Source organism: Manis javanica, chromosome 1 (genome assembly GCF_040802235.1).
Source record: "Manis javanica isolate MJ-LG chromosome 1, MJ_LKY, whole genome shotgun sequence".
Classification (NCBI taxonomy): Eukaryota; Metazoa; Chordata; class Mammalia; order Pholidota; family Manidae; genus Manis; species Manis javanica.
In genome coordinates this window covers 42,541,216-42,554,184 of record NC_133156.1, presented here as the reverse complement: position 1 = coordinate 42,554,184, position 12,969 = coordinate 42,541,216, and the positions used below count along the sequence as shown (strand labels likewise).

General features: G+C 36.0%; 1 protein-coding gene across 2 annotated transcripts in view; it reads right to left on the bottom strand.

Annotated features, from left to right (window-relative positions):
- GABRA1 (gamma-aminobutyric acid type A receptor subunit alpha1) overlaps positions 1-12,969 on the bottom strand; it is a 54,334-nt gene that overhangs the window by 24,095 nt on the left and 17,270 nt on the right. For both annotated transcript variants that reach the window (XM_017678340.3, XM_037025193.2), the window contains exons 4-6: positions 12,897-12,964; positions 5,780-6,000; positions 2,943-3,025 (exon numbers count right to left, since the gene is read on the bottom strand). In XM_017678340.3, coding sequence (XP_017533829.1) covers positions 2,943-3,025; positions 5,780-6,000; positions 12,897-12,964 — 372 coding nt within the window. The remainder of the gene's footprint in view (positions 1-2,942; positions 3,026-5,779; positions 6,001-12,896; positions 12,965-12,969) is intronic.

The following is a 12,969-nucleotide window of genomic DNA, read 5'->3' as shown; positions in this document are numbered from 1 at the left end:
CACTGCACTTGATAATTAGTCAGGAAACAATCGTTTATTAAGTCCTGACTAGATCTAGCACTTGCCTAGTTCTTATTGTCAGAATATAATCTGAATCTCTTCTTGTAGGATCAAACCCTATTTTGTATTTTCCTCAGAAAGTTATTAAAAGATGGCAGCTGCATCCTGCACACAGTTTTCTGGCTATCTGGCCTTTTGAGGAGGGCTCCACCCCTAACAAGCCGAGAGTGTGATTTAGCACTGACAGCTGGAATCTCATGCACGAGCGGGAAGGGAAACATCCGCTTTCCTGGGTTGGTTCCCATCAGCATGTGCATGAGGTTGTTTCAGATGCTTCATGAACATTTATTACACAGTGCTCCACTGAATTACTGGGAAATCCTCTTGCTTAGCCTCCTCTCTGATATTTCGGCAAGATGTTTGCCTCAAAACCTGGGTCAAGCAATTTTAGGCCACTTTTACCTCAGTCTCTTCATCTCTGAAGTGCGCTGATTAGGTCGGGTCAGAGGAACGACTACACAGCAAATGAACGGCCACTGCTTCTCCCGCCAGAGGCAGGCAAGGGTGAGCGGTCACGGTGCTCTCTCCCGCTGGTCTCAGATATCCACCCTTCCATGCCAAGCCTTCTCTCTTTAAGTTTCATTCCCCACAGGTCCTAAACCTTTTTTCAGCGGCTACCTTTGCTGAGACTTACACATTGAAGGGTTATTTAAAACGTGATTATTGCAATCTTTGTCCCCTCAGTAAATTTTTAATGAGTGCCTACATTATACTAGGCTCTGTGCTAGGAGATGTTGAACAAACTAGATCTTTATCTCATGGAGTTTATAATCTCCAGACAATAAAAATGTTAACCAAGAAATAAAACAAGTTATTATTCAGTGATAATGGTATAAATTAAATGCATATTGGGATCAAGAAGACTGGTGGATCTGTATGTAAATGTAGATAACGTCATCAGAGAAGGCATTAGGAGATGACATTTATACTGAGATGTAGAGACATAAAAGAAGCCAGCCACACTAAGAGCCAAGGGAAGAGTAAGCCCTGTATGAGAAGAGAATATGTGCAAAGGCTCTGGGGTAAAAAAAACAGCTGGTTTTTCTTTAACTTCAATTTTTTATATGAGACACTCTTTGTTTTCTACTCATTTTCCATTTCCTCCTTCCTAAAATACCTCCAATTTTCTTCAGGCTGATAATGTGCCTAGTTAAAATATTTCTTCCCAGTCTCCTTTGCAGTTAGCACTGGCAATCACATCTTTGTGATTGGAATCACAATCAATAATCACTTCTTCGATTAATGAGATGTGATAAATGTCTGTTAGAATTTTAGGGAAAGCTTTTATCATTCTGATACAGGAGCTACTTCTTTTTTCTTTGTCCATTATTCCTCTTTATGTTCAAAGCAAATGCAATGACTGGAGTTGCAGCAGCCATTTTGTAATCAGAAGACTATATAAGGACATTGTCCTTGTTCAGATGCTGAACTACCCAGCGATCAACCAGCAATACATCTCATGTGAAAATACAAACCCTTCTTTTTTTCAGTTATACTCACTGCTTGAAAACATTACTGACTAGTATGCTAAACGTGGAATTCATTGTCCAAAACAAGGTATCTTTTAAGGAGATGGTGATGGTAATTACATCAGATATTAGGCATAAATCAGTACTGTCCCAAACAAACTGGGATGTATGATCTTCTTAACTGTACAGTTATCTTGTGGATTAGATGAGCTAATGCATATACAAATGTTTAATATACTGCCTAGCAGATAAGTAACGCAAAATATATAACATTATTGTCAAAAATGAAATTGATAACCAGGAGAAAACATAATAATCCATAGCAAAGAACATACATTAAATTGGGAAAAGAATGGGGAAGAGGGAGTTATCACCAAAGGCTGTTTAGCTGACAGTTTTTCAAGTAGTTTGTCCTTGGGTTTCAGTATAGAATGAGGTTTATAAATAAAGTTGTCTCTCCATGATTAGTGCTGCTAGGAGCCTGAAGGCCCTTTGCTATTTTCTTTGCTTGCTGTCTTCCTACACTACCACTATTTTTCTTCTATGAATCATATTTTCACCAAAATAGTTGTTCAGACTGCCTGTCTGGTGAGAACAGAAAGCCGGTTAGGTAGTCCAGGAGTCTTCTCAGTCCTTGTCCGTAACTCCCCCTGCACGAACACATTACTCCCACTCACTTTATGCATGCACATTAGTCAAAGACAGAGGCTGGAGGAAGGCCAGAGAAGCTCACTCTGCTGGCCAGTTCTCTTGGATTCTTCAACTTGTGTCTGTACATTTTCAAACAGTAGAAACCCAGAAAGTTATCATAAAGGTATCTTTTGAAGGATACCTTCAGAAGTATTAATATACACATGAATTTCATGGGATATCCAAACAGATCTGGAACTTTTCTGAAGACTAAGACTAGGGCAAATCCTTTTCTGGGAACATTTTTTATCTGTAGGCTTCATTATTAAAAAACACCTAATACATTGTCTTTTGTCACCTACAAATATTTCCATCTAATAAAAAACTTGTATTATTCTTGAGGTCAAATAAAGGTCAGGAGTCATATAAAAATAAACACAGTGATCCCCATTTACTGGAAGGCAGATGTTATTATGAGGTAAAAGCACTCATACTCCACTTATTTTTCTAAGACTGTAACTTCAACCCAAATAGAATTTTTCCACTAAGTAGTTAAATCCATCCTTTCTAGTCAAAGGGATAGGGAATAATTCCTTCCTGAAAAAAACATTAAAAAGTGAAACTGAAGATTATTTCTTATAGAAAGTACTTGTAGCAAGTCCCTACTTAAACTTTCATGATGCTCTATATTTGTCCCCCTAACAGACATAGCTAAGTGGAGATGCCTTGCTTAAAGACAGGTCTCTTATAAAAATAAAGACAAATTAAAACAAATTTACTCACAGCTTCCAAATTTTAGTGGGCAGGCATGGGCATCCATAGGGAAGTCCTCCAAATGCATTGGACATTCAGCTCTCACTGTCAGCCTTATCAATTAAAAGAAACAAAGGATACAAACAAGAGCCTTATAGATTAGAGGGTTCCTGGTAAATACAACAGGGATGTTATTAACTATAGCAAATATATTAACAAAGGAGAAAAGACAGGCACAAATTGCAGCACTATACTGAGCTGTTAATAATCAAAATATCTAAGAAGGACTCCTTACAATAATGACTGAATTCTATCCATTTGTTTTGTTTAAGAAAACAGGTGACACCCAATTTTGTAGGTGGGCAAGCATTGCCAATGTTTTCCAAGACAAACATTATCAACGAATCCATCCAGCTACAGCTAGTCTTCTGAGAATAAAATTAGATGTGAGCAAATTCTTTATGAATACTAATTCCTCCTTGGTAGAGAAGAAGACATGGATGGCAAGGAAGAGAAGAGAATTTCTCTTTCCCTTAGTGCAGCTCTCCCTTACCTCCCTCCCTAAAATAGCATCAAATACATAAAACAACAAAGGAATAAGTGACAGAGGAATTGTCCTCAGGCTCTTGAGGTTGTGATTAATGTAAGTCTCCTTGATAGTTTCTATGTGATTTCACTATATTCCAACCATTTAGTTGTATTTATAAATCCACTGCCTAACTGAAGCCAGGACTCTGCTGTGCTTCTCTTTACTCCCCATCTTCTCGGAATGTGAATTCTATTTTTGTTTTCAGAAGGATAGTTAAGGAAGGAATTCACTGAAACACATTTTAGAAATACAAATTTCTCCTTTCATGGATTAGGGATTTTATACCCAAATTTCTCACATGAGGAAAATAGAAATATATTTAATACATTTAATAAAATATAGAAATACAGAAAATACATTTGCCCTTATTTTAAATAGCTTAAGAAATGTGGTAGGATGGCTTTATAGCCAATAAAATCATAAAGAGATTTCAATGTTGATTAAAGCAAATATGAAATTGTAAATTAATGATTAAACTCATATTCTTAAACTATTAAGGAAATTGATAATACATTAGCAAAGATGATCAGAAATTTAGGAGGTGGGAAATACAGGCTAGTTATTGATGAAGAACATGGCATACATCAGAAACCATTAATTGGTAAAATTTGCAGTATATGCAAATCCCTCTCCAGAAAACTGCCAGCTAGGAGGAAAGAAAACTGGATTTAGGCTTGAAAACAAGGCAGGATATTTTACAAGGGGAGAATATTTCCCATTTCAAATATGAATAGATCCTGCTTAGATGATCTGGAAAGGTCTCAGCGTATCCATGAATCCTCGTTTCCTTATCTCTTTGGGGCTTTTTCATTCATTGAGTCCTATTACACTTTTACTACTTGAGTCCAACATCTAAATGGCTCTTGAACCATTTTTTTTCTTTTCATTTGGATATTTGTGTATAAAAAGTGAAGAATTCTGGCAGCTTTATCAAAGCTAAAATATCACTCTATTCTCACGGCTAAACAGAATCCACTAAGTCCTGGATTTTGCCTTAATTACCTTTTCATACCAAAGGAATAATTGGATGGTCTGAATTACCAAGCACTGGTCAGATCTACAAAAACAACATTCTAAGAAGTCCTCTAGATATGAAAGAACTGCTTCCCTTAATTTCTCATAACATAGGAATGTTTTTAAGCATCTCTTTTTTTCTCTAAAAATATTTATAACTTTAATACATGCTTCCTTCAGTCAACTGTAAAGAAATTATTGGTATCTAGAAGCTGAGCTTTTCAGTAATCTCAAAATGGGGAATGGTTTATAAAGTAGAAATGTACTGTAGAGTTCAACTTAAACAAAATTAAGAATATCTATATCAGTCTAACAAAATCATTGAGAATTCACACACTTCTTCAAAATGTGTTATTTCACATGAATCTGTTTCTTAAAAATTTTGAATATTCCCTGAATTTTTTTCCTCCCATTTAAGTAGAAACATTTTGAGATATATACCTTGAGATTGTTTCTAGAAAGTTAACCTAGACCTTACTGAAATGCAGAAATATATGAATTTCATAGTAGGCAGAGGACAACCATAAAAAAGAATGAAATCGTGCTATTTGGAAAACATGGATGGACCTATAAATAAGCCAGACAGAGAAAGACAAATACCATATGATTTCACTTATATATGCAACTGATAAAGTAAAACAAGTGAACAAACAAACAAGCAATCAAAACAGAAACAGACTCATAAACAGAGAACCTGATGGTTGCCATAGAGGAGGGGGCTATGAGGGTGGGTGAAATAGATGAAGGGGATAAAAATACACAAACTTCCAATTATAAAATAAACAAGTCACAGGGCTGAAAAGCACAGCATAGAGAATATAGTCAATAATATTATAATGTCTTTGTATTAGGACAGATGGTAATTACACTTACCCTAGTGAGCATTTCCTAATGTATATAATTGTCAAATCACTGTGTTGTACACCTGAAACCAGTATGTTGTATATTAACTATACCTCAATAAAAAAAATCAGAGGAGAAGTTCCTCATATTGAATTAGAGCATGTTGGAGAGATAGAGTGTATTACTTAATAATATATTGTAAACATTTATAAAAATATTATCTACTCATTTTACTTAACACTTTAATACTTGTAGAATACTTCAGCCACTTTATTTTTCATAGTGGAGTAATTACTAAAGTTGAAAGACAGGGAAGCAGGAAACCAGATGCCCTACCACAGCCCACCAGTGTGATGGTTCCCTACATAGGGCAAAGAAAGAGGCACAGAAGATTCGCGAACAGCAGTGCAGTGGCCCGTACCTCATGGTGTACAGCAGGGTGCCATCCTCTGTGATCCTCAGGAGCTTATTGGGCATGGTCATGTTGTGTGCCACTGACTTCTTTCCATTGTGAAAAAATGTATCCGGAGTCCAGATCTTACTTGCCATCAGGTTATTTAGCCGGAGAACTGTCATGGGTCCTTTAAATTTTAACCTTTCATCCTTCCAGCTTTGACGGAAAAATACATCTATTGTATATTCCTAGGTAATTTTGGAAAATAGCAAAGAATTTACTGTGCTGTATTTTGCAATGCAAATAGCTTACACAGATGATGCATAATTTTTGTAATTTTAGAAGTGAAATATGAGCTAGGTGATGGTTCTAGAAGTAGATGTTTGGTGGCCTGAACATCTTGGCATCAGGTGAAGTATTTGTTGGCATAATCATTTTTTTGAATACCTTAAATTCCTCAAGTATTTCTTGTTCAGAATAATTCTGCTGATTATTTCCTAGGATATGTGAAAGGAAAGTAACACCGTACTCCCACCTACCTGTACTACACCCACGTTTGAAGAGATCAAATACTCTTCAAATAAAGTCAATGTTAAAGATTATTACATAGAGAAAAATGTTTAAATTGGATTATTCCAATTATAAAGATGAAGCATGATTGGGGGACCCCATGGTCTCTGAAAACCTCCCACCTAATCCCAAATCATTCATGGATCTAATGTGGGGGTGACAATTGCATCTCTTTTTTGATGAAGTAAACATTTTCTTCCACAGAGAATGTATATAGGCTGCCAGTTCCACACAGTGAAGAAGATTATGGAAATCAGGAATGTTTCACTGGTAATGTGGATCTTCCCTGCCCCCCAAAAGAATTGAGAACATGCAGGTGAGTACGAGTGTGTGTTTCTTATATGTGTATAAGACACATGAGAAATGTGTGAAGCTCATCATCATTCACAGCCAGGGAACCTATTTATTTGAATAAATACATAATTCCTTATGGCAATACCCAGAGACAAACATCTGCTAATCTGAAAACAAGCAGTGTGATTTACCAGCTCCTAACGCAGAAAAGGGTAATATGTCCATCTTCCCTGCAGTACTTACTACACTGACATTAAATTTGAAACTCAATGGTTTAAAATAAAGATTATCACATTCTCTACTGATCTTACCATGCTCTAAACTGGAAGACTAACTTGAAAACATAAAACTACATTTTCTTAATCTCATAAACCATGATGCATTAGAAAGCTTTTTTTTTTTAAATCTTATACCTATCATCTTTAGGACATGCAAAATAAATAATGTCTGTGTTTGGGTATTTTGTGGATGAACCCCACTGTCTTTAACCCAGAGTTTAAGCAAGACTGGGTAAAGAATGAATGAAAGTTCATCTTTCTGGTGCACATTTGTCATTGCCGAGTCCTTACTGATCAAGTAACTAACAATTTTTATTAGAGAGTTTATAATGCACAAAGTGTAGTACTACATGCTGATTGAGATAGAAACAAGGAGGTGTAACATGATGCCAGTCGTCTTTGTAGGCAAGAGAAAATACCTTACTTGTTCAGGTTTTTCTGTCTCGGGCAGTGGCAGATGAAGGCACTGAGTTATGTGACATAGGACTCTACTCACCAAGAAACATTTGTTAAGCATCTGCTAAATTCAGCAGAGGGAGAGCCTGTTTAGATTCAGACGCTGTAAGAAAAATTTACAGAGGAGTAGGACAGACAGAGTATTTTTGCATGAAGGGAGAAATGGGAAGGGAGTCTGTGAATTGTATCAGGAAGTGACAGAGTCCCAGTGCTTGCCAGGGAAGCAGAGTGGATGGATTTACTCTGGGCTGTGCACATTCTCTTTTCCGGACAAAAACAAGTCATGCAATAAGGATATGGTAATGATGATATTTCCATTATTCAGGAATCAGCCACATTAGCTCTATTCTGTGTCTAACTGAATTCCTTTAGCCTTGTCAAAAGAGGGGATGGCCACATGTAAATTAAGGTTCCAAGGATGTTTAAACTGGTCCCATGAATCTAAAAACTTTGTTCATTTATTTCTTAGATCCAAGATTTTTTAAAATAAAATAAATGGTCAATATAAATATAAAATACATTTATTATCAAACCTTTGACAAAATCTTTCACAAAGGCAATGAGTCTAAGACATTATGTCAAAATTTGCCAAAGTCTTGATGTTTATGTTTATCATATTTCCAGCCAGCTCTATTTACCTGTGCTAATGGCAGACAATAAACTCCCTAAATTTATTTAAGATATGCTCCCTTCAGATATTGTACTGGGCACGTAAGTTTTGAAGAACTTGCACACACAAACACATACAGAGCAAAATTAACTGAATAAGCTTCCATTTCAATGTTCCCCTCTGTTAGAAGTAGAAATAAAAACTGAAATAAAAGCAGTTGAAAATGATCAGATCCTGGCTATTCAAGAGTGTAAATATTTGGTCTCCCATTTCCTGAGAACTTTCCTTGCAATATCACCATGGTAGTGGCAGGCGGCTCTCAGTAGGACCTCACCCTCATGCTCACAGTTCCTTAGACCAAGATGGGCCGGGGTTCCTTCTTGAGGAAGGTGGAACAGTTAGGAGGAGAGGGCAGAGCCACAGCAAAACGGTTATGGATGTCAGTTTTAAACCTGCTAACTAGAAATGAATTGTCCGCCTGTCAGATGAATGTCCTGGGGTCATTTCCATACTTCCTCTAAGCCCCAGTTTCCAATTCATAATGTGGGATCATGACTGTACTCATTGCTTGCCTATTGTGAGAAGTGAGTTAATACAAACAGCTTGCAGGAATGTCTGAAATATAGGAAGTTCTCAATACATGTTAGGAGTTGTTATTTGTCTCCCATTTTATGTTTTAATTACACAAATTCCTATTAGATTTCTATGTAGCTGGGAATGAAATTGTGCTATGTCTTTGAAAGGGTGGTAGGACAGAAAACCTAAGGAAAGTGAGAAGGTGGTTATTAACTAAGCAAAGCAACAACAAGGCAAAAGAGAAGACGCCACAGAAGAGTGAACAAATAGGAAGCTCTGGTGAAGAAGCTGTTCAAGGGTTGGAGTTTCAGCTGCCACTCAAGAGAATAGTCCCTCCAAGTTACCCTGTTCAATGGAGTGGGTCCCTGGGGAATGTGAATCTTATTCCGAAGACTGGAACAGTATATAAGTATCGTTTTGAAGTGTTCCCACTTGCACCATTTATCACCGCATACAGCTGTGACTTCATACATTTTAAGCACTATGGAAAACAGGGCTCTATGGAATGTGCTACCTGGATATTTCTGTCAGAACCTAGTGCCCTGGGAATGGGCTATTTGATTGCCAATTAATGGTTTTAAAAATGAAGTTAAGGAGTTGCCCTAGTTTTGTTTTCTATTCCAGATGAAGTTAGATGCCTTGGGAGCCATGGAGTCTCTGGGGCCAGACAGTCTGAGTTCAAACTACTACTTAGCTGGGTCACTGTACTCCTGGAAATGTGGATAATAGCAATACTTAGCTACAATATTTGGCAAGAGAATTAGATGAAATATGATCTATAAAACCCATAGCATGGTGCTAACATAAACATTCATAATGTTGCATGTTGTTATGGTTATTATTATTAATTAGATTCTTTTTAGTTCTCACTTTAAAAGCTACAAAGCTTTTCCTATCTTGAAAAATAGCTTTGTCATTCTGCCTTCTAATTTTGATAACCTCTAAATCATACTGCTCTTTCTTATGCATAATTTTCCCATAATGTGGTTTAAATGATTAATCTTCTCAAACAATGTGGTCAGGTATAATTTCTATTAGCCACTTGGCAAATCAGTTACAGACTTATGGCTAATTTGATCCTTAATAGAACAATTCAACACTGATTCAAGAGTTTTAGGCAATAGGGAGTATCATTAGCTTAGATACTCTGTCCATTCTTCCTATCCGATATTTGACCAGAGGCCATATATGAAAAATAATTCATGATAATTACAGACTTAATGGTGTATCAAAAATCCTAGCGTGCACCTTTAAAAAAAGACATTGGTTTTTTAAGTAACAAGTAATCTAAACCAACAATTCAAAGTCATGCCAAGTATTTTTAAGAGAAAAGTTTTTGAAGGCATATGGGTTTATTTGAGCACTGCCCCTTATCAACTCCTCTTTGTGAGATATTATGCTAGGTGCCAGAGACAGAGAGAGAAAATAGCCATTTTAAATTATTATTAGTAGTAGTATGTGGAGGAGGAGGAATAATATTATTGGTGTGATGTTTGCAATGCTTCATCCTCTCTCTTGATGTTTCCATCGAGAGCTTCATCAGTGTAAAGCTTCTGAATGCTCCCCATTCCTTTACACTCTTTTATTTGGGGAGGGGAGGAAGGAGGAATAATTTAATTTGATGGGTGAATCTGGAAGAAGAAATCAGTCCTGCCTACTCAGTCTCCTGCTCTTTTCCATTTTGGATGTTGGCTGTCCATAAAACTCACAAATTCTGCTGTGTTCCTTGATGCTAGGAGTTTTGCATGGATGGTCTACACCCTGACAGAGGGAGGCCAACAACGCCTGTGAACTGAGTGGGTCAATCAGGCTGATCCTGAGGTTCACTCCCTGGAAACCCATTTGTCTGCAGATATAAGTCACCTTCTGCACTATCATCACTATGAATAATAAGATTATGACATTTTATGTATACCTTACTCTATTGACTTATTTATCAAAAAGTTAGAATTCAGAGACAAAAGAGAGTCTTATTTATTGATACCCATAATAGCATAAATTTTTCAAAGATAATATAGACTCCTAATTAACATATCACCAAATAGGAGTACTTCAACCCTTACTATAAACCAGCAGCAGTAAGGGATGTCAAAGAAGTATGTCTTTATGTTTTTGGCATCACTTTAGCAATTAAGATATTTGTATAAGAACATGACTTTAAAAAAGTGTTATATATAAGGCCAAAAGCTAAATTGTATTTTATAGTCAATAAAGGTTAATAGAATGCAGAAAGGGAAAGTTAATTTGTTATTGGATTAATAAAAAAAAGTTATTATCAAGCATTTGGTTCTTGTTTGGGCCTATATGGAAATATAGGACTTACATGGGTGGAGAATAAAGGAAAATTTCTGTGAAGGGTACATGGTATGATAAGGGGCTCAGAGACAAAAATGATAAAAGCTATTTATCGAGTGCTATTAATAGATATTATTTACATATCTCATTTAAAGTTCCCAACCATCTTACAGGATAGGTAGTTATAGCAATATATTCATTTCAGAGAGTTTGAGCCTTATAAGAATGAGTGATTTACTAAGATCATGGTGAGATTGGAATTCAGCCTGCCTGAATCCAACAGCCAGTTTGTTAACCCCAGTTGGTGCTGCCTCACAGAAAGCAGAATTTAAGCATATGACTAAAGTCAATAGTCAATATTGTGAACAACTGAAAACAAGTAGTAAAATTACTTATGGATTACATGGAATACAGGCAGAGAACTAAATATGAAATCTATTAACCATTCTTAATTAGAAAAGTAGCATGGGAGAATAGTGTGGGAAGACTGAGTTCCAATGTGGGGGAATCACAATACGTACTCAGAGAGCAATCAGTTTGGCAAAAAATATTGTATCACACAGCATTTCAATAAAGTGGTTCACAGACTGACTACAATGATAAGACGAGTTGCTAGAGGAATAAATCTACAATAATGGCTAACTTGTATATTTCTATTTCTTTCACAGTAATAATGACTGACATTTATTGAGAGTTATTTTATGTCAAGAATTTTTAAGTGCTTTGCATGTACTAATTCATTTAACACTTATGATAATCCAATAAGGGTTGTTATTATCACTCCTGTCTTACACATGAAGAAATTGAGGCAGGGAGATACTAAATTCACCAAGGATACACCCTTATAAATGGAGGAGCTGGGATTATAAACCCAGGGATTCTGGCTCAGAAGTCTGTATTCTTACCCACCTCTCTGCTGTCTCTCATATACTGACTCTACTTTTCATAGTTGGCACATTTCATAAACTGTCTTAAGATGTAAACTATCTAATTATCTTGAGCCAGTATTTCCAAATGTTTGACTCACAGGGGAAAAGTTCTACAGAATGCCGACAACTGTAGCATGAAGAAAAAGGGTTTTGGAAAAATACAATCTGCAAACATGAAATTAAATGTACGTAAACCGGTTTCCTTACTTCAGGATTTGTCAGAGCTTTTACTCTGCCAAGGTGGGTGCCTATGAATTTCCACACTTTGGGAAATGCTGGTCCAAACTGGTAATTTCTGTAATTTTTATTCTGAATCATCTAAGCTACTATGAAATCAAAATCTTTTACATTAAAGTGGTATAAAAGAAGCACTCAAAAATAATGCCTTTAATATATTCAATTAATATACTTTGAAATAGTCACAGTGATGTGTCTTCATGGCCTCTTTATTTTTTGCTTATATAGAAGCTTAACTGTTATGAGTTCAAAAATACTACATATTTTACAAATATTTTATATAACCCTACTGATTTACAAATTTCCATCAGATAGAAAATAAATCCATCTTACTTTCTTTGGGTTGGGTAAAGAACAGGCATGTGTTCATTCTAATCCCAATCTTGGTTAATACTTTTATGAATGCCTTTTGCAGTGAAGCTGAACATTTTCCACTGGTGTATTTTAACTATTTCTCTAATTCTGGCCAAGTATGCACTCATTTTTTTCTAATAATTTCTCCTTGTTAGCCAAAAATTATTCAGAAATCATGATGTTTATGGCCATTCAAAACAGCGCTGACCACCCAGCATCCTTGAATCAACACATTCTCCTAACTAAATGTAAGGTAACTTGCAATATTTCACTTACAGAGCATAAACCAAGGCAAAGCAATCATTTCAGGGATGGGAAAAAAAGAAGAATGCAATGGTTGATAGCCACAAATAGGCCTGGTCTGGGAAATTAGTGGGTATTTTCTATGATAGAAGTATTACATATATTATATATTATGCACAAATAGACAAAAAGATGCAGCTAAGCTACTTCAAGTTGCTTCCTAAATACTTAGTCTATATTTTTCTCTTAACAGTTAAATTTAGAAAATATCCCAAGAAAACAAAAAATGCAGTGTCACTTACCATATCATGGTCTGAAACGGGTCCGAAACTGGTGACGAAGATGTCAGTCTTCACTTCAGTTACACGCTCTGAT